Source organism: Strix uralensis, chromosome 1 (genome assembly GCF_047716275.1).
Source record: "Strix uralensis isolate ZFMK-TIS-50842 chromosome 1, bStrUra1, whole genome shotgun sequence".
In the NCBI taxonomy this organism is placed as follows: Eukaryota; Metazoa; Chordata; class Aves; order Strigiformes; family Strigidae; genus Strix; species Strix uralensis.
Window position 1 is genome coordinate 17,707,395 of NC_133972.1, and position 20,241 is coordinate 17,727,635.

Consider the following 20,241-nt stretch of genomic DNA (forward strand, 5'->3'; position numbering starts at 1 on the left):
AGAAAATAGTAACATAAGTTCTGAACTTGATTAAAAACAACCAGACAAAAAGCCATGTGTTGTTGGTATTCATTGATGTTAAATGCAGCAGCAACGTGCATATTTGGGAGGAACATACACCTCCTTGGCTTATTTTCTTTTTCTTTGTGGCTCTGTTGACATACAAAGAATAGTCTGTCTGCAAACAGCCAAGGCCTAGGCGTACCCAACTTTGCCAGGCCATTTAACAAGCTTTGCCTCTTGACTCTACTCTCATGGCAGTGGACAGGGTAATCGTGGAACGTGGGAAGACAACTTGGCTTTCTTGGTGGCTTTTGGTTAACAAATTAAATTGAGTCAGGCAGAGACAGCATGGGAAGGCTTGCTTTCTTTATGATACTGCATGAAAACGACTGTCGAGACCGGCCAAAGGCAGTGAAGGAAGAACATTAAAATATATCAGCGCTAGTTTGATTTTTTTTTTTTGAACTATACCTTTCACATACTTGATAAGTCACAGTAAATATCTGCAGACTTTTGGTTTTTTTTCACCTTAGGAGTAATTTCAGCTCAATTATTAGTGGAAGTCCTGCTGGGTTACTATTGCAGATTTTGTAGCTTTTGACATGGCTTAGTATATCACGTCTTAAATTGCAGTGGCTCAGTTGAAGTCAGAAATCTGTAGTGTTATATACGCTGGCAGATAAAATTCACTGAAGAATGTGCTGTTGTTGTTTATGACTTTTAAAAATGCTTCTTGAATTTTTAAACAAACAGTTACTGTCTGCAGAACATAGGCCTTGTACATCTGCTTCCTGTCTAGATCGATAGTGATTAATATTTAATAATGTAACGCAAGGAAACCGGGACAATGTTAACCCTAAGTTTCACTGACCGTGAAACTCATTACTGCAAGGTGTTTTGTATATTGGGAGTATAAATTGTTAAAACAAGAATTTGACAGATACAATGTTGGGTGTATGCCCATATGGCAAGTACTATAGAAAGAGTATAGGAAACAGGCTTCACATGTATTCTCAGCCGTTGGCAGCTTAAAGGTTTTCCGTTTGGAATCCAGCCTGTCATGTTTAGCAAGTGGTGCAGGTGTAGGGTACACCTCAGGAAAACTTTGATTCACTAACTGTTGCCTGGAGAGATTGTGTGAGGCGCTATGCTATACTTGCTATATTATCTTTCTGGCTTTCTTTCCTAAACATCTTCCACTGTGAGTAGACAAAATATTGGCACAGAAAAACTTTTGGTTTTAATTCACTGTGACTGCTACAATATACTCTAATGAAAACTAAGCTTACAGCTAAAGAATTTTATCAAGGATTAGGCTCTCCCGTTGATACTGTGCAAGGCAAATGGCATCTACTTCAAAGACCTTGAAGTCTAAACAGATGAGTCAGAAATTGTAGGGTAGTGGGATAGAATGTTCAGATCAAGAGTGTGCAGTGAAGCTTGTTAATATGATGTTAAATGCTGTACTTAATTGACTTTTGCAGCGTGACTTAATGTCTAATGTACTCTTTGTCTTCCTGTATGTACACAGGGACTCCTTTGCATGACATTCTTTTCTAATCCACCCCCCATCAGAAAGTGGAATGGGTCAGCGTCATCTGTGATACTCTTCTCCTCTGAGACAGGGTTTCCACATTAGCTGTGGAAGGCTGCCTCCTATTGAATTTATTCCTGTACTGAAAAAATCCCTTTAGGCAAAATTTCTGTCTGTCCTGCAAATCATCCATAGTTACAAATGAGCTTCACAACTTGTGTGTGAGATTTATGTGCCCTTTTCCTTACATGCTAGTGTAACAAACAAAAGTTTTAACTTGATTTGTTCAATAGCTGTTTTTTTTTTTTTTCCTTGTAGATACTATGATCAGCTGTGTTCAATTGAACCAAAGTTTCCATTCTCTGAAAATCAGGTAAGAAGACTTACCAGACCATTAAACCAAATCATGACACCTATGATGTATGACTTCCCAGCCTCTACCTAATCCACTAAACAGTACTTCTCTTGGGCACACCATTTAATCTCTTGGAGCCTTATTTTCATAGTTCATAGTTTATTTTCTAGTCGGTGCTGTCATGAAGTTTATACTGCAATTTCACTTCTAGTGGCCGTAATTGCCATCATTTTACAGATTCAGAAATGTTTTGGCTTTGGCTAGTGGTCACTGCGTTCTGGATCAAAAAGACAACTTGTGCTGCACTGATTACTCTTCAACTCTTTTTTTCCCAAGAAATCTATTTCATGCTATGTTCTAAAGGCTTTAAAAAAAGTAATTTCTATGGGAAAACCTTTAGTAATGGATGGATTATGATCTTTGGTTTTGGAAGTAGAACAGATGTTTCATTCACAACAGCTAAAAGAATAAGCCACTTAAGAGCTTACCATTTTATTCCTGCCTCTGCATCTACAAATGACATAATTTTTATATAGATATGGTGTTCATTTAAGGTTTTTTACACTATTTCTTTAGAATCCTGTCTCTAAGGAGAAATTCAGCTTAAATCCTGCCTATTGAAGTCTTCCTCAGATGGAGACTGGAATAGATCTTTAGACTTCTGTATTTTGGTGGAAAAGATGTAGGCTTTCTTTGGATGTGTTTACAAATAGGACAGAATTTAAATTTCTTTCCTGATCAAATCATATTTAAATGGTAATGTGATGATTAAAAGAAAAAGTTTATTTCAGACTTAGAGGTTACAAGGAAGGGAATAGTTTTAATGCAGTTCAAACTGATTTTAAGTTTTGCATATAGCTGCATTCGCTTGTTGCCAAGAACTTCGCTTTGGTTTTTAGTGTGCAAATGTTTTGATATGGTGACCTGCAAACCCTGAGACATGGAAAACTGGAAAACTTTAAGAGCAAGTTCTGCAGATCTGTAAACTGTTCCATCAGAGGGAAGAAGCAGTCAGTGGAAGCAGCAATGAGCAGCTGGGGGCCAGAACTTCCTGAACTAGCGTTGCTGTTAAGAGGAAAATATGTTATCAGACAGTACTGTGCTCTTTCTGAAGCTATTCTGCCCAGCCACTTTAAAACTTGTCTTTTCTGATTTGATACCAGTTGCCTACAACCAGTTTCATCAGCTGAATAAGGAATCAAATTGTGGAAGTTCAAAGCCGATTCTGTGAAGTATTTGCATTGTTGGTGAAATATATGCTGGGAGTGTAATATAAAACACATTGTTTTTACCTGCATTCCCTTTCCTGAGTGTGTTTCCTGATAATGCTGCTATTGAATTCACTCAAAAACGAGTGAATTTTGGTATTGCAAAACAGTTCCAAATATGCTAGTAATTTGGAACAGTGGAAACTGCCTGGTTGGGTGGTTTCCTTTAACTGTGATTATACCAGACTGTCAGACTTCTTGGGAGAGGAATATCTTGGTTTGGAAATAAATTTATCTGTCACTCAGAATACGACCAGAGCTGTAAGATTATTTTGAGAATTTCTGTCTTTTCTGCTTGAAATGTTTTGTGCAAACTAACAGGAACGAAAAAAGGTAGAATAAAGGGGTTTTTAAATAACTCTTGATGATTTCCTGAAACTTCTTGAATGTTTGTAACGTTACAAATGAATTAAATGTTTTACACAATTAGAATATAAAAGGATAAATATGTGAATTTGGGATATTTTCTGAAGACTTCATATTTAATTTTAGAGATAAAGATCTTTCTTTTTCACAACTTTCAGGTCTGTGTAACATTTACGTGGAAAGATGCTTTTGATAAAGGATCACTTTTTGGAGGATCTGCCAAATTGGGTATGTGAATGTACTGAAAGTGCGAGTATTAATGATATTAAAATTTGAGAATATTTTTATATAGCTGAATTTTTAATAGTTTTCCTATTATTCTCAATATAGCTTTCAAATGAGTTCAACTGTATTGGTAACAGATTAATCACTTCAACACTGGTAATGAGTAAATGGGTACCATGCAAAGAATTGCTATAAAATTGAGAGTTAATATTAGTTTTCTAAAGGCATAAGTACATGTGCAGTCTGATAATAGTTGTACTTCCTGCTCCTCAGACTTTTTCTGGGAGCAACCCCAACTAACATTAATCAAAATAGTTCATATTAAGTTTTAGTAGTAGGTTTTTGGTAATCCAGTTCTTACTGTCCTAAATGAGTAAGATCCTCATGAGACGTGCTTGTTAGTGAGTCCCCTCCAGAAGGGGAGTGATGGTCGCTGGCTTCAGTAGTCTGATACCATATTTTGTTCAAGAGAAAGGAGGGTCTGCCTGTGTGCTGAAATGATTCTCCTATCACTTCTTTTAAAAATATTTTCATACAGATTTGAACACTTAGAAAGGAAAAAAAAAAGGTATTTGGTTCCTGCAAACATAAGGAGTTTGAGTCTAGGATTCATTTTAGTCACATAGGGACAATTCTGTGCTGCAAATTCAGGATCATTAAATGGATTTGGAACACTTGCCAATAGAAAAACCAAGACTAAATCCTTCTGAGTTAAGTGAGGAGCTGTTCAGTCATGTGTCATCATTCTTTAGTGTTTCTATTTATATCTAAGTGTTCATCATGACTAGCATTGCAAGATGACCATCGCAATTTTGAAGCTCCAGACAAAGCCTGAAAAAAATGTTAGAATTCTTATTCTGTTTTTAGTTTTTTTAAAGTTCTTGTGTCCTTTATATAGTTCTCTGTTAACAGCTACCAAAGTTACAGTTTTCCATGTTCTGAATACACCTGCTAAAGTTGTGCTTGTGTGAACTGTATGGTGGAACAATAAAGCACATTCCTGTGCCTAAGCAGGTAGTGCACACCTTTCCTTGCTTTATTTTCTAATTGTTCTTCTGGATAATTGGAGACCTTCCTGAAGATGCTGTGTTTTTTCTCAGAATTTGGTTGATTCTATCTTCTTTGGGGCTAACATTTCATGACGATTGAACCTGTTTCAAAGTAAAGCTCAATATTTAGTTATGACTTAAACATAGTCTGTGAATGGCCAGAGATCTATAATTGTGAGAAAAAGAATCAGTAATCATAACATAATGATTACCCTGAGAACTTGAATAAATGTCTTGTTACAGCAGCTTGAGAAAGCTTGCTTGTCTGCAGGTTAATTATATACTAGTCTAAATAATCTGTGAGGCAGATGGCCGGAGATTTATGCAACAGTCCGTGTGAAATATCAAAGAAATTCTTAACTGAGATGTGAGTAATGCTCAGTTAACAAGCAATGGGATAAATTTTATTTTGCAACTTTAAAGCAGATCTTAGTGGAAAGAAATTAGCAAAAGGAGTCTTTTAGTCTTTACAGTGCAGATTATCCAGGTGCTGCTCTCCAGATTAACTATAGCATGTGTGTATCTCTTCATTACAGATCAGAATTAGCAGTGGGATTTCTCAGTGTAAAGCAAAGTTTTCAGTTACTGAGGGAGCAAAGCTTCTGTTGACTTTTAAGAGGAGGCAATCTTGTCTCCAGATGGAAATTCAATGTAAAACTCCTTTGACTTCCATGGGGCCACGATGCAGGGGTGTGACTTGAGAGCTCTGGCTCTTGCTATGGTGACAAATGGTTTTCTTCCCATTTTGCCCTGAATCCGAAGTCTGTATCACAAGGGTAGCTGACAGATACTGTGACTGCTTGAAAAGTGACCCAGTTCACAGCATGGCATGTAATCTGAAGTATGTTGGCTTTAGTTAATAGGTAGAGCTATAAACAGATGAGTCTGAGGAAAAGCTATATTGCTAAACAGCTGTTCTCACTGTAGTAAATCACACTGGAGATGCAGTCCAGAGTATAAAGTAATTCAGCATATAAAATATTGCTGCACTTCAGAAGCTTTAAAGCTGTATTTTCTTCCCTTTCTTGTGTTTGTTTTAGTCTTTTGAATGATGTGTAAGTTGTACAAGATGTTTTTAGAAAAATTCTGCAAAGTAAACTACAGAATAGAGATGATATAGATAAGTGATTATTATAATGATGAAACACAGTGACTGTGTAACTCACTTTTCACTCAGGGAAACAAAATGGGGAAAATGGCATGTCAGATTTATGGCTGCTTGTCTGAAAACTTAGTGCAGATCAGGGAGTACTGACATGAAATTTCAGCAATACATTAGGTAAATATGTAGCTGTATAAGGAGGCTGGATGTTGGTGAAATAAAACAAATGTGCCTCTTCAGCACATTCATGTTTTAAGGATAACTTAGAAGTTGTACCCGGGTTTGTGAAATTGAAAATTCAGTAGTTTTCTGTTTTCTACAAGAGGAGTGTCTAGACAGTATTTAACAGTAGTAGGAAACTAATATCTACAGGCTTTAGATTTTCCAGTGCTTGCATATGGCCAATAACCTTTTGAAAGCAATTAATAGATTCAAAATGGTTCCTGTTCAGGTATTGCTGTTTCTAGACGTGTGGGCTCCATCCTCTGGGACTATGAAGTACTACAGGAGTTGAGTTGGGACAGACTACTGCCTAGTGAGCACGTTTTAATTAAGCAAACCCTTATCTGTTTCAGTACACGTATAACCAAGATATTTGTCAGCATTTTCAATCTGAAACAATAGCCTTGAGAGGTGAAAAAGTCCCTGCATTTCAACAGATAGTAAGACAGAGCATGTAAAAATCTTTGGCCTCAGTGAGAGAAGGGTAGTTAATCTTGCATTTAAGATACAGTAAGAGCATGTAATTGGGCAGTTATTGCAAAGTGATTATTGCATGGAAGTTCCTATTTCAGATTATTCTTCAGTAATGTGTGTGTTTCTGTATCTTCAGGAGCCAAAAAGCTGCACTCTAGTTAGAAAGACTTCCATGCTTCATGCCATGCTTTATAGTTCCTCATGTGGAAACGTTTTGTGAAAGTACAAAATTAGACTATGTAAAGCCTTCATAATGAAGATGACTTTGACTTCAAAAGTTTACTATGACTGTGGTGGTTTTTTTGGCTTGAAACTGTTGATATCTTCAAGTACAGATATTAGTAGTGTTGGCCTCATCTGTAGGATGAATTGACTGAAATTTATTTTCTTAACAGTATGGGTAACTGTTGGTCTTGATTGCAGCTCTGGCAAGTTTGGGGTATGAGAAGACCTGTGTTTTGTTCAACTGTGGAGCACTGGCAAGCCAGATTGCAGCAGAACAGAACCTAGATAACGATGAAGGACTAAAAGCTGCAGCTAAGCACTATCAGGTACAAATGCTCCCTACTTATGCTTAGGAATTCAGAATTACTAATCTTAGAACAGCAAATAAGTATCTCTCTCAATTTGAGCTATATGTACACATACATAAATATATATACATACTTTCCTCCTCTTAATTGCAGAGGTGGATTGGCAAAGTACCTGGTCCTGGCTCATATTTACCAGCTCTGAAGGATTTTGTTCAATACAGTTCCCTATAACCCTTTCCCCAAGCATGTTGGTAGCTAATAACCTTCAGTTTAAGATTTAAAATTTTAGCTAGTATAAATTTTAGTTTTAACAAGTTATACAGTAGTAATCTCCTTTCTTTTTGGTGGAATGCATTACATTTTCCATGTTCTTATGCCATAAGGTGTAGCCAGTATACCTTTACTTATAGTCTGTCACGATAAACGTCTAGGTGTAAGTGGCTTCAAGAACAAGAAGTCGCAGGGAATTGTTTTTAGGGGCAAAACAATAAATGGGAGACCATATACCAAAACCCCTCTATTTTGGGGGAAATTGTTGTATGTATTATATTTGTAAGAGAAAAAAATATGTTTGGAAACATGAATGATAATATATTATTTTGTTTTACTTAGTTTGCGAGTGGTGCTTTCCAACACATTAAAGACACAGTTTTGTCAGCCTTGAATCGAGAACCTACAGTAGACATCTCTCCAGACACAGTTGGAACTCTCAGTCTTATTATGCTGGCTCAAGCCCAAGAAGTCTTTTTTTTGAAAGCTACAAGAGGTATGTCTTAATTTTCAGCTTGTGTATTTAAAAGCTCATTACAACTTCCGCAAAAACTGACAAGTGTGTAAGTTATTAAGAGCTTGTAAAGGGCCTTTCAGAAGTTGTAATTTTTGTGTTTACTGATTTTTTTTTTTCCCCCCCTTCCCCAGTTGCAGGTCATTAAACACAAACTACAGATGCCACTTCAGAATTTGTCTGAGATTCACCTGACAATGCAGTTGTCCAAAACCCTAAGTCTTTATGTCTACAAAGGCTTTTGCTAGTTTATATTTTTTTATTTTTCCTCTTGAGAACAAAAGACATTATTTAAAAGAACTGAGAGTACTAGAGGTGGTGCATAGGGGTTTTACCACTACTCCCTTCCTCCTGTGTTTGGGGAATGATTTCATGAGAATTTAGAAAGAAAGGTATGACTTAGGAAGTTTGCTCAGAGTTTAGGGGAAACAAATTCTGTTTGATTGCTCTTATTTTTGAGAGGAACTATTTGAACCAGTCTAACTTTGAGAATGCCTTGTTTATCTTGGAAAGTGAAATTCTGCGGTAGAATTCCACTGCATAACTACAGATCAGTTCTCTAATTTCTGAGCCTTTCTTTGTGTTTTCTTTAAGTGTCTTCAAGTCCGATGTGTTCGCTATTCCATCTCAAGGCTTGCATTGTAGCTGCAATATTTTAAAGATACATGAGTAAAAACTAAAGCTTCTGATGGCGAAAGATCTATTCTGAGCTGTCTACATGGACAAATGAGTCTCCTCTAGCATTTCCTTTGTTAATAAAAATGTAGTTAATAAGCTAGTATTTTTTCTTAAAGCTCAAGCTCTATGAAGGAAGATGCAACTCCCACACACTAGGTGGGGCTAGAAGGACAGTCTATTTAGATTTTACTTGTTTTGGTTTTATTAAATATGTAATGCACTGGACAGAAACATTTTAGCAAAGTAGTAAGTTGCTAGATCTCATAAGCTCCTTTCCATTTGTCATCTAAATCCTGTTCCAAAGTGAAAAGATCATCTTGGCCTATACCTTAAATGCATTTACATCTTAGAAGGTAAATACATTACATCATAGCTCATGCCTGAAGTGTTGTAGATAGATGTGTGAATGTGCTGGAATGAGCAGACCACTGGGGAATTCTTTTGATTTAATTTTGGCAATTAAGCATACTCTGCAGACTTCCTGATCTCCCCATACCCCCACTCCAAGCTTATCAATCTGGCAGTACATATAAAAAAATCACATGAATCAGAGGATACTTGTTTGTAAGGGCAGCTGTTTAGAGCAGTCATCAATCAATGTTTGCACTGATTGCCTGCCTTCTCTTGGAGTGCTGAATAGCTAGTGCAGGCCAGAGGTGAGTAGAAAAGGAGATAAAGATAGGTGCAGCACGTTCCTGTCTTAAGTTTTGGCTTCAGGAACAGGGTGAGGATGTGAGGTAGGGAATACTGCTGCCACTAGGCACATGCGGCTCTGATATGGAGTAGTGGTTACCACTTGGAGGAGCTGTAGTTATTTATGTCTAGGAATGGTGTTTCTATACTCACCGTAAGCTAACAGTGGTGTGGATCGCCATGGAAAGGACCCTCCCTTCTCTTCTGTGGCACTTCTGCAAACTTTTGAGAGTCTTGACACGGAGTTGGGTTAGAGAACAGATTCTGCTGAAAACTAACTATTTTTTGTGAACTAGATTTCAGCTAAGTTCTTTGACCACAACTGCACAAATGCTTGTGTGGCACAAGGGAAAGGCTGGGAACAAGCTGCCAGAGTTAGTGGGACTGTGGCTTTTATTGGCAGCTTGCCACTGGTATGAGGTAAAGCATCACTCTTAATCCTGCATAAATGCCAGCAGCTGCCAAAAGATTTCTTGTACAACTGACTGAACCTTCAGTGTCATGACAGAAGTGGAAAATGGAAGCTGCTGCTGGGTGTCGAGAGAAGAATGGGATCCCACCTTTGAGTTGCAATGTAAAGCTATGCCCTTAGAATGCAGTTGTTGCTGTTTGAAGATGAAGTAATTTACCTGTTCGCTTGTAAAAACTGATGATAATTATAACTGCTCTTTGTTTTTTCTCCCCTTCCCCCCAGATAAAATGAAAGATGGTATCATAGCTAAACTAGCTAATCAAGCTGCAGATTACTATGGTGATGCTTACAAACAATGTCAGTATAAAGACACTTTGCCCAAGGTTAGTAACTTTCCTGGAAATAATCTGGGATCTGCTGTTACTGTGAATAACTGTTATTGTTACAATGTACTTGATGAAATACACTTAAATGTACCCTCAAGAAAAGCTGACATAGTGCTACATGTAAGGGGAATGAACCTGTAATTTGAACAACAGAGAAGAATCTAGGAGGCAAAAGATAGTGTGGGGTTTGTAAGTAAGTAAAATCTGATTACATGACATGTGTTTACTTGCAACACATTTCATTTAAAGCAAACTTGAATTATGGTGGCATTTAGGGATGCCTTCTTACTTAATGCCTTACTAAATCTGGTTTTCAAACTAACACTTTCTAATGGGCCTTAATTGGCTTCTAGTCTCAATGTTTTCATGTGAAATTTGCTCTCACGTTGACAGCATGAATATAGTGGTACTGTTCACTTACCTGTTAATGAAAACCATGACTGGAAGTCAGTGTGTGTCCTCTGTCCTTCTGCCTGCTTTCTCCTCTTCCTCCACCCCAACTCGATCTTAATACTTGTAAATTATCTCAGTTTAGTCTTGACTGTTCATTAGAGTGCTGTTGGGTTTGGAAGGTGCAGAAGGATCTTTTTTCATGCTCTTCGAATATATATACTGTATAACAGGTACTTTAAAAATGAGCAGATTTTCTGTGTATCAAATGTATCAATTATGTTCAAATCATAAAATAGTAGAAAGCCTTTTGTGCAGTGTTATAAATGTAAAAGTTGGATAAGATTTACTTTTGATATAGCTGGACTCTTGAAACTTATATGTAGGTAAAGTAGGAGATTGTCTTCCATAGCGCTGCTTTTGTGAATGTCCCTGGGAAGCATCCCTTGTTGCTAATTTGCAGTTATTTTTCATTCATTAATAGTTTTGAAACTAAAATAAATATTCCAGCTTGCAGTGGTCTTTCCTGTTACAAATAAAATGTGAAATATACTAGATTTACTAAAAATACATTAGAATAATTACTAAAAATATTTTTACTGTGATAAATGGAAGTGGTTGATAATCTGGTCCTATAACTGAATATGCAATCTTAGTCAAATAATTGCCAAAATATTTGCCAAAGGCACTTTTATTCCCTCTGGGGGAAAAAAGCCCCAGGTAATATCCCCCCCCTGGTTTCTAATGCAGAATAGAATCGTGGTGGTGATGGGAACTGTACTAAAGTAAAAGTATGCATTTTTATTCTTAAGCAACAAATTACACAAATGTCTTTGTAGGCCAGTCAGTGACTTTTTATATATATTTTTTGAAAAAGATGGTTTCTTAAAGTTAAATTGATACCTTGCTTGGCTGCAACTTAATAGATTCTTTTCTGTATACACATATTTCCTCTCATGCATTCTGTGGCATTTTGCAGATTGGGCCAATTTCTCACTTTGGAATTATGTTCCTGATTTGATTTCTGAGAGGCAATGAGATATAATAAAGCCATTGCTTTGTCTTTTGTTGCTGTGGACCTTTCTAAGCCATAGATCTGCTCCCTGTTCCAGTTGCACAGTAATCTGTCAATTGATTATCTGAAAGAACATAATAAGGTTTGCTGGTTTCATGAGTTAACACCAGCTCTGAGAACAGTTACATGTTTAGGAGTGTGAAATAGAGGTTGACTTGATGCATCAAACTCCAGTTGCAAGGCCTCCCAGACAGCTTTTTCTTCCAGATTTACCACCTTTTTTTTTATCTCTGTGGGGGCAGCAAGTTTGCACAAATGTAAAGAAGCAGGTCTTTATATACTGAGGTCTTTAAAACATCACTCTGGTTTTCCAGTGCTCCTTGATTTAAGAAATAAAACAGTAAGGCCAAATCCTTGATCAAAGACCATGCCTATACTGTGGGCTGCAGCATAATGTTTTCTTCATGTCTTGGTTGGTACTCCTGCAAAGATAAGTGCATTTATGTAAAAGTCTAAAAATGACTTTTAAATGTTTTAAATTGCTTTCCATGTCAATAGTTATTGGTCCTCTTTATTTGTTCTTTGCTTTCATAATGTTACTTTCTTGATAGGCCTGCTGCTGTTTTAAATGTAATTGCTTTGTTAAATTAAAAAAAAAAAAAAGCTTCTGTTCCCCCCCTTTCCCTTCTAAGAACACTTTGTCTTGGGTTTGTCTTGGGGGTATTTGGGGGTGTTCTTGCAACTATCCTTTCTAATACATGCATGCATTCCTAATCTTTGAAGTAAATGTTATGACTTCATGGCTTGAATTTCAATTGTAGTTCTTCTAAAATAATGGACACTTCAGAATTTTGCAGCAACAGATTGCAAAAAGAAAGACTGAATTCAATCCATGCAAAGTCACGTGGTCTCTGACATTTACCTCTAATGTTTTAACCTATCTAAACCATTAATTGGGTGATTCTAATTTCCTTTTCTTCTTCCTTTTTCTTCCTGCATCCCATGTTGTCTGTGGTGGTTAATGTGGTTGGACTTTCCCCTGGTCAGTATTTTTATTTCCAGGAGGTGTTTCCTGTTCTGGCTGCAAAGCACTGCATTATGCAGGCCAATGCAGAGTATCATCAATCTATCCTGGCAAAACAGCAGAAGAAATTTGGTGAAGAAATTGGGAGGTTGCAGGTGGGTAGCTTTTTTTTCTTCTCTGAAAAATATGGGAAAACTTTAAATCCTGAAAAGCTAACTCAGAGTTCTAAAATTCAAATAACTAAGAATGAAGTGTATTAAAAAATTACAAAGCATGTTTATCACATGAATCAAATTATTAGAAGCTGCAAAAATGAGAGGTATTTCTACCTTTTATAAAGATGTATTTTAATGATTTTGTGGCAGTTCGATACTGCTTGACATGTTAAGTCTGTATCTTTACATTTGCGTAGGCTTCTTATCTCAGTATAGCTAATATAACAGATTTGTTAATAAATTTTCCTAAGTAATGTCATTTAAAAAAATCCCCAAAACATTAAAATTCTGCCTGGTCTATACCTAACTTCTTTCCTGCAATCCTGATTTAAATCAATATTTTTTTAAAAACGTACAAACAGTTGTGGTTTTTTGGCTTTTTTTTTTGCCTATCTGGTTTCTAGAGGGACTTGGATATAGATGTTACAGTGAGTAAGGTCTTATGTTTTGAGTAAGGTAGGGGAAAAAATGGCTAAAAATAACTACTTTCTTCAAGTCCCCTGGTCCTTGGGGAAAAAAAAAGTGTTGTTTCGACTGACTTTGTAGGATCCATGTGCAATACCTATTTACTGATACGCAAGATTGTTGAGAGACTTACATAAGAGTATCATGTTGTATTTTGAAAGTCACTATTATGCATTTATTGACTTGAACGGGATGGAGCATGAAACTTTTTTGTATGCTTGCATGACAGTGAGTGAAGCGCCTGTATGAACTCCTAATAGCAAGTGGTTATATTATGACTACGTTCCTAGGTGGTAGATGAAGGTGTATCTGTGGTTTATTCTTGAGTTTCAAATCTGCCTAGCAGACCACCTTTTCTAGGACTCTACTGTAATAGAATATTAATGTCTCTTTTTTTTTTTTTTTTTTTAGTGCTCACCCTTGACAGGTCTGGCTATATCAAATTTACTGTCATTGTTAAGTTGTATTGTAAATTAGCTTGTGTCCATGATTTTTCTTCATGTTGTGTTATAGGAAATATCCCCTCATGCTGAGTAGTTAAAGTTTTGATGGTTTTGGTGATTTTTTTTTTTTTTTTTTTTTTAGTGAACCCTGAGGGGAAATAGTCCATTATTACTTATTTTAGCCCTGCTTCATGAACAGCATGTAGTCAGAAGTTAAAATCCTGTCTCTTCTTATTTAACACATTTACTAACATGAAACTTAAATCCTATTTTCCGTAGTTCTTCAAATACTGCTTCTGTAATGAATCTAAAATAGAGGTTTAGTATCCTTTTTGATGAGTTTTAGAAAAATGCAGTTTCTATAAAGTAATACTCTTCTTATTTTCCTTTTTAAAAGCTAGATCAAAGATGCTTTAAATTGGGGGGGGGGCAGACATTAATGCACACCCCTGTTTCTTCTCCCCTCATTTTCTGTTTCTGGGAAATGCTAGTTAGACTGTAATATTGTATCAACCCAAACCTTATATTGTGTGATTTATGGCACAATGGAAAGTGGCAAAAAATCTCAGTAGACTTCAGATATACTTCACTTTTAATGTAGCTCAGGTTCCACTTCATAATCCCAAGAAACTTGAGGTTTTTAATTATTGTGATTTTATGTAAACCTCAACTGACATTGCTTCTTAGTATTTTGTTTTTACACATTCACAACTCAAATGTGATCAGGATTGAACAGATACAACCAAAGGACAATGTTTTTTCTTGCATCTCTCCTGCAGTAAATTGGATGTAGGAAAACCAGATACCTCAGGGTTGCATCTAGGCTGAGCAGATAGAAGCGAAGAGACAGCAGACCTCATACTTTATCTTAATTTGCAGTAGGATTTCGGCATAATTTCTGTAGCTTCAGAGCTCAAGGTTAGATGGGTGTTAGTGGCAGATGTGAAAAGCAGGACTCCAACCTCTTCCTTCATGAATGTGAGCAAGGTTTGAGGAATAGTTTGTAGGTACCTGCAAAAGCAAGCTGTGGGTGTCATGAAACAACATGAAAATTACATGGTGGTGTGTGGTGTATTGGGGTGTTTTTTGGGTTTTTGGTTTGGGTTTTTTTTTTGCATGAATGGGTGTTTGAAGTGTTGCTGCCTCTGACTCAGTCACTTCTTTTGGATTTTGAAGAGTCACAGTGAAGCTATAGTGAGGTATTAACTTGGTTACTGGTGGTGGTTCCTGTCCCCATATGTCCCCCCTGATCTATTTTAATGAGTAAAATCTTCTTTTTTCTTTTTGATACTTAACAGGGGAGAATATTTTTTAAGGAAATAATAATATTGATCATATGCATTGTCAGCAGTTACTTGGCTAACTGGGAAGCTCATCTGTTTTGCATATATAAGTTTTGTATATATGACAGGGAAAAAGAAAAGTTATTATTTTAATTTTAACTGTATTTTAATTTTTGTTAGCATGCAGCAGACTTGGTGAAAACAGTGGCATCTCGTTATGATGAATATATCAATGTTAAAGATCTGGTTGACAAAATCAACCGTGCACTTACAGCTGCCAAAAAAGACAATGACTTCATTTACCATGACCGGGTTCCTGACCTGAAAGATTTGGAGTCTGTTGGAAAAGCCAGTCTTGTGAAGTCTACTCCAGTTGTTGTTCCCCTCAGTCAGAAATTCACTGGTAAGTGAAGTCTGTGGAGCGCACAGGGTAATTGTTACCTTGAGAAACACGTGACCACCAAAGTTTGTTTGTACCGTGAAAAAGTAAACGTTTACTTTTGAATTGTATTAAGTATACAGCAGTGTTTTTGGAAGTACCATTTGTCTTTTCCAGTTTGTTGTTCTACTGTTTGATGATAAAAAGTACTGGGAGAATAAACCAGAGTTTGAAAATCATTGTCTGCAATGTGCCCTTCTCTTAAACATTTTCTCAGATTCTCTCAGCAACTGTATCTTCTATTTTAAACCAACCTTTTTAATTTCAGTAGGAACACTAATATAAGGGACAAGTATCAAATTGTACAGTCTTAACTAACCTAATTGCCGGCCTTCCATGAAACTGAAAAATTTCAGTTTGTTGACGGTACAGGGGAGTTCAGAAAAAAGATCCCCTCTTCCCTTTCTCGTTTTCTTCGTTTAAAAAAGCAGAATTAGAAATGAAGCAGTAGAGAAAATGATTTGTGATCCTACAATTGTTTTAAATATAAAGCCTATTATTTCTAAATCAGTTTCAGCCTTAAACACTGAGATCTAATCTAAAGACCTGTAGAAATAGATTAATTTTTTTTTAAAGACATCTTGGGGAGTTGAGGAGAGTGTCTTACACTGTTCAGATCAGTCCCTGTAGTACAACCTGTGTGAAAGAGCTGTGAAGGTGTTTGTGTCCTTTTACTCTCACAGTGCAACTTGAGTAATTTATACTACTTCAATTGCAGACCTGTTTGAGAAGATGGTTCCATTGCAAGTTCAGCAATCTCTGAGTGTTTATAACCAGAGAAAGGCAGATCAAGTAAACAGGTTAATAGCCCAGATGAGAGAAGCCACAAATCTGGCAAATGGGTAAGTATGGCTTCTTGTTAAATTTATCAAGAGGAGTTATGGTACAGCCTATAAGGACTGGTTGCCTTGCAGCCTGCAGATGTCCAGATTACAGCATCTCTTCTTTATTACTGCATGGTAGGCTGGCAAACTTAAGCCATAGCAGGGGTATTTAGAACGTCTTGTCTGCAGATAAGACTGAAAGCATATTAAGAACAAATAATATTTAATTTTCTTCAGTCTTTCTTAATTTTTTAGGAGTCTGACACTTGCTCAGAAGAAGTTCCAGTTCCATTAATCTAGAAGGATTTTCACATTCCAGTGGTCATCTTGATTGTACCAGTGACTCACTGCATGATATTTTTCTCCAAAAAAATTTGTTCTTTAAAGTGAATCATAATAAAAAGAATTACATCAAGCTGAAAGATAGGGATGTAATACAAGGCAGTTGGTTCTTTATCTACCAGATAGTTACTACTGAAAGTGCAAAAAGACTAGGATTTGGTTAGCTTTTAAGAGCTTTGAAACTTACTTTTGGTGAGGTATACACTAGGAATAAGTTTTGAGTTTTCAGTTAGAAATTTCCATTCAGGAGTATGTGATACTATGTTTCCACTATAATTGACTGTGTGTTTGTTTGGATAGCGGTGTTATTTACAGGATAAACCATCTAATGCTACAAACAAGTTGCTGTTTAACACGTTGACTTTTTCAGTGTGTTGGCTTCCCTCAATCTTCCTGCTGCTATTGAAGATGTGTCTGGTGATACTGTTCCTCAGTCTATTTTGAACAAGTCTAAGTCTGTGATTGAACAAGGAGGAATTCAGACTGTTGATCAGCTGATCAAAGATCTGCCTGAACTGCTACAAAGGAACAAAGAAATTTTAGATGAAGTAAGCTCAGCAACTGCTAACACTAAAACATTTTTAAACACTATCACTGAACTTTTTCTCTTTAAATGGCGAGAGAAAAAGTGCACAATTATCCAAAATGCTTCTAACTTTAATAGCACTTTGAAAATACGCCATGTGTTTAGTCTATACAAAAACTGTTCTGTCACATGTAGACGTTCCCTTAACAAGTGTCTTGTTTTTAGAATTGTTAAAGGAGGGAAAAAGCTTTCTAAAGAAATTTGGGTGATTTGTGCCTTTCATGGCAGTTTTTTATTTGCCAAATTAAATGTATAAAAGATGTATAAACATTCTTTATATTTTCTACAATAGCTGTATATTTTGTAGCTGTTTAATGTTTAAAACAGCTTATAATGCATGTAACATTTTACTCTTGTAGTCACTAAGATTATTAGATGAAGAAGAAACCACAGACAATGACCTGCGAACAAAATTCAAAGAGCGCTGGCAGAGAACGCCATCCAACGAGCTCTATAAGCCTTTAAGGGCAGGTAAAGTTTGTGTTTCATGCTTCTGATTCTGGGGATGCTCTAAAAATGTCCATTCTCATTGTCTAAAGTAATTTTCAACGATCTGATATTCTCTTCAAAGACACAAACTTCAGTTTAGGAGAGGTTATGCCAAACTATTCTTACTGTGATATGCACCATTATTTGGAGTTGAGAGATGAAGTGATAACAGAGAATTTGCTGCTGCTTTTGCACCCCTGGAGTGCCTGTGCATGCTACAGTTTCAGAAAGCATATGTAATGCAAACCAGCTGCTCTCCTAAGAATCTGGTTGCAATTACCTCTTAAATGTGTTAGTGTGTTTTAGTTTGTATGTTAACATCTTCTCTTTGTTTTTTCTTTTGTGTATCCCATCGAGGTGTTCTCTTTGATTTGGTGTTTTGTTTTGGTTTTTCCCCCAGCAGTTAGTCAATCTACTTAGGGCCATCATTATATCATGTTTTCTGTGTGCTTAATATGTGTTGTTTTGAACCTAACAAGGGATTGATACCATTTCCTTAGTTTGGCAAAGTTACAGGGGTTTAAATCTGGGGAGTAGCTCAAACCAGTGTTCGTTCATATACTTTGCTATGTTTCTCTGAAGAATTAATATAGGTGTCTAGTTTATGCACTATTTAAAACATAATTTAGAAACTTAAGTTTTATTTATGAGTATTAATAACTGCACAATATGCGGGCTCATAAAAATATATGAGGGCTTGCTAAAAAGCATGAAAACTGTTCTGGTGCAAGACTTGGAAAAAACAAGTTTTGAAATGATATAAACACGCCTTTTTTTCCCTCCCACCACCAGAGGGAGCCAATTACCATAATATTTTGAATAAAGCTGTGCAAGCAGATGGCCAAGTTAAAGAGCGCTATCAGTCTCACCGGGATACAATTGCACTTCTGTGTAAGCCAGAGTCAGAACTCAATGCAGCCATTCCTTCTGCCAACCCAGCAAAAACATTACAAGGAAATGAGGTAAAGCTTTGAAATCTGTCTCTTTTGAATAGAAGTGCTATTTGTCTAACAGAGTAAACTTACGTGAATTGGTGTGGGAGCTGATCCTTTGCTGCTCTTGTTTCTGTCACAATTGATACAGGAGGTAACTAACATTTGGAAAAGAAGTTGTCTTTTTGTTGAAAATCTGCTTGAGTATATTTTGTTACATTTAGTGTGAGCAAGCTCAATCGCCATGGTTGGCTACAATAAAAGGAGCAATCCTTGATGAATATTTTTGTTACATAGGGTGGTGGAGTGTAGTGCTCAGGTTCTTGGGACAATTAGGCAATGTAAAAGACATGACCCAGTACTTTAAAGTATTGGGCAATTACACCAATTTGCTTTCCAAGAAAGTCATGGCTAATCTAAAGCAATATGACTATTTTTCTTCATAGGAGTCATTTGAAGACAGTGTTTTTGACTGCCATTTTAGAATATCCTATTGGAAGGTATCTGATCATTTTTTTTTACAAAAAAATAATTTAAAAATTTGTGTAGCAATGAAGTGTTACTGGTGGAAGCAAATCTTTAGAGCAGAGTATAGCTTGAGAAATGCTTGAAGATCTTTGTTTCATTGCATTTTGTCCCAGTTTGTCATCTTAAACACATTTATAAACAAATACTTATGCAGTAGTGTTGCCAGCATCAGTGAGGAGTGCAAGACAGAAACAAGTAATAGAGTATACTTCTGCTATAATTGCTCTAAACATGCTAACTTCTGAAAATTTTTATTGCCTAGGTTGTTAATGTCTTAAGAACTTTGCTGGCCAATCTGGATGAAGTTAAGAAGGAGAGGGAACAACTGGAAAATGACCTGAAATCTGTAAATTTTGACATGACAAGCAAATTCTTGACTGCACTTGCACAGGATGGTGCTATAAATGAGGAGGCTATCTCTGAGGCTGAGTTGGACAGAATTTATGGAAGTTACAAACAGAAAGTGCAAGAGTCCCTGAAAAAGCAGGAAGAACTTCTCAAAAACATTCAGGTACAATACTTTATGTGTCTGTCTTCTTCTTAAGCTAAGGAACAATGATTATTCTACCTCTCCAATGCTTTAGAAATCTCACTTTGCTTCCTACTGTTTTGCTTGTTGCTCTGTCATAGGCCAGTTAATACTCCTTTACTCTTCTGATCACTGAAAAATACAGAGGTGTGTTTTGTGTTTGCTGGAAAGAAATGTGAACTTTTAGCAGACTCTCACGAGCTCCAGTGTAAATTCTCTTGGACCTTTTCCTGGCCCACTTCTGCAGATGGCTTTGCTATTGGAAGAAGCTTAACTGGTGTGTTAGGAAGTTTTGGGGTTTGTTCTGTTTCTTCCCCTCATCCCATCTTAATACTTCTTTCTGGGATAACAAGACCTGTCCTTAGTGTCTACTAGAAGACATTTTGGGTCTCTGAAGTACATTTTAGTTTATTCCTAATGGCTATTTACAATGTGCTTGACTTCCAGCATGTGCAAAGCTCAGAGTAAAAATTAATGAGGATTTCCCAAAGTTTATATATAAATTCAGCCTTAATTTGTCTGTAACTCTAGGGACAGGTACCTGAAACATCTGGCAGAAGAGGAAGTCTTCGTGCTTGGACAAGTGACAATTGTGGCTTGATGGGGCCTATTTGTGCACAAGATTAGTTGCAACTTCTTGACTGTAACTTGGA

The 20,241-nt window shown here is 36.5% G+C and overlaps 1 protein-coding gene across 3 annotated transcripts in view; it reads left to right on the forward strand.

Moving 5' to 3' along the window:
- Nucleotides 1-20,241, forward strand: part of PDCD6IP (programmed cell death 6 interacting protein) — a 31,849-nt gene that overhangs the window by 4,499 nt on the left and 7,109 nt on the right. For 2 of the 3 annotated variants that reach the window (XM_074857843.1, XM_074857951.1), the window contains exons 2-13: nucleotides 1,856-1,910; nucleotides 3,685-3,754; nucleotides 7,022-7,149; nucleotides 7,744-7,897; nucleotides 9,981-10,081; nucleotides 12,537-12,668; nucleotides 15,100-15,322; nucleotides 16,077-16,200; nucleotides 16,895-17,072; nucleotides 17,470-17,581; nucleotides 18,392-18,561; nucleotides 19,322-19,570. In XM_074857843.1, coding sequence (XP_074713944.1) covers nucleotides 1,856-1,910; nucleotides 3,685-3,754; nucleotides 7,022-7,149; nucleotides 7,744-7,897; nucleotides 9,981-10,081; nucleotides 12,537-12,668; nucleotides 15,100-15,322; nucleotides 16,077-16,200; nucleotides 16,895-17,072; nucleotides 17,470-17,581; nucleotides 18,392-18,561; nucleotides 19,322-19,570 — 1,696 coding nt within the window. The remainder of the gene's footprint in view (nucleotides 1-1,855; nucleotides 1,911-3,684; nucleotides 3,755-7,021; nucleotides 7,150-7,743; nucleotides 7,898-9,980; nucleotides 10,082-12,536; nucleotides 12,669-15,099; nucleotides 15,323-16,076; nucleotides 16,201-16,894; nucleotides 17,073-17,469; nucleotides 17,582-18,391; nucleotides 18,562-19,321; nucleotides 19,571-20,241) is intronic. The other variant, XM_074857903.1, reaches the window with a different exon arrangement.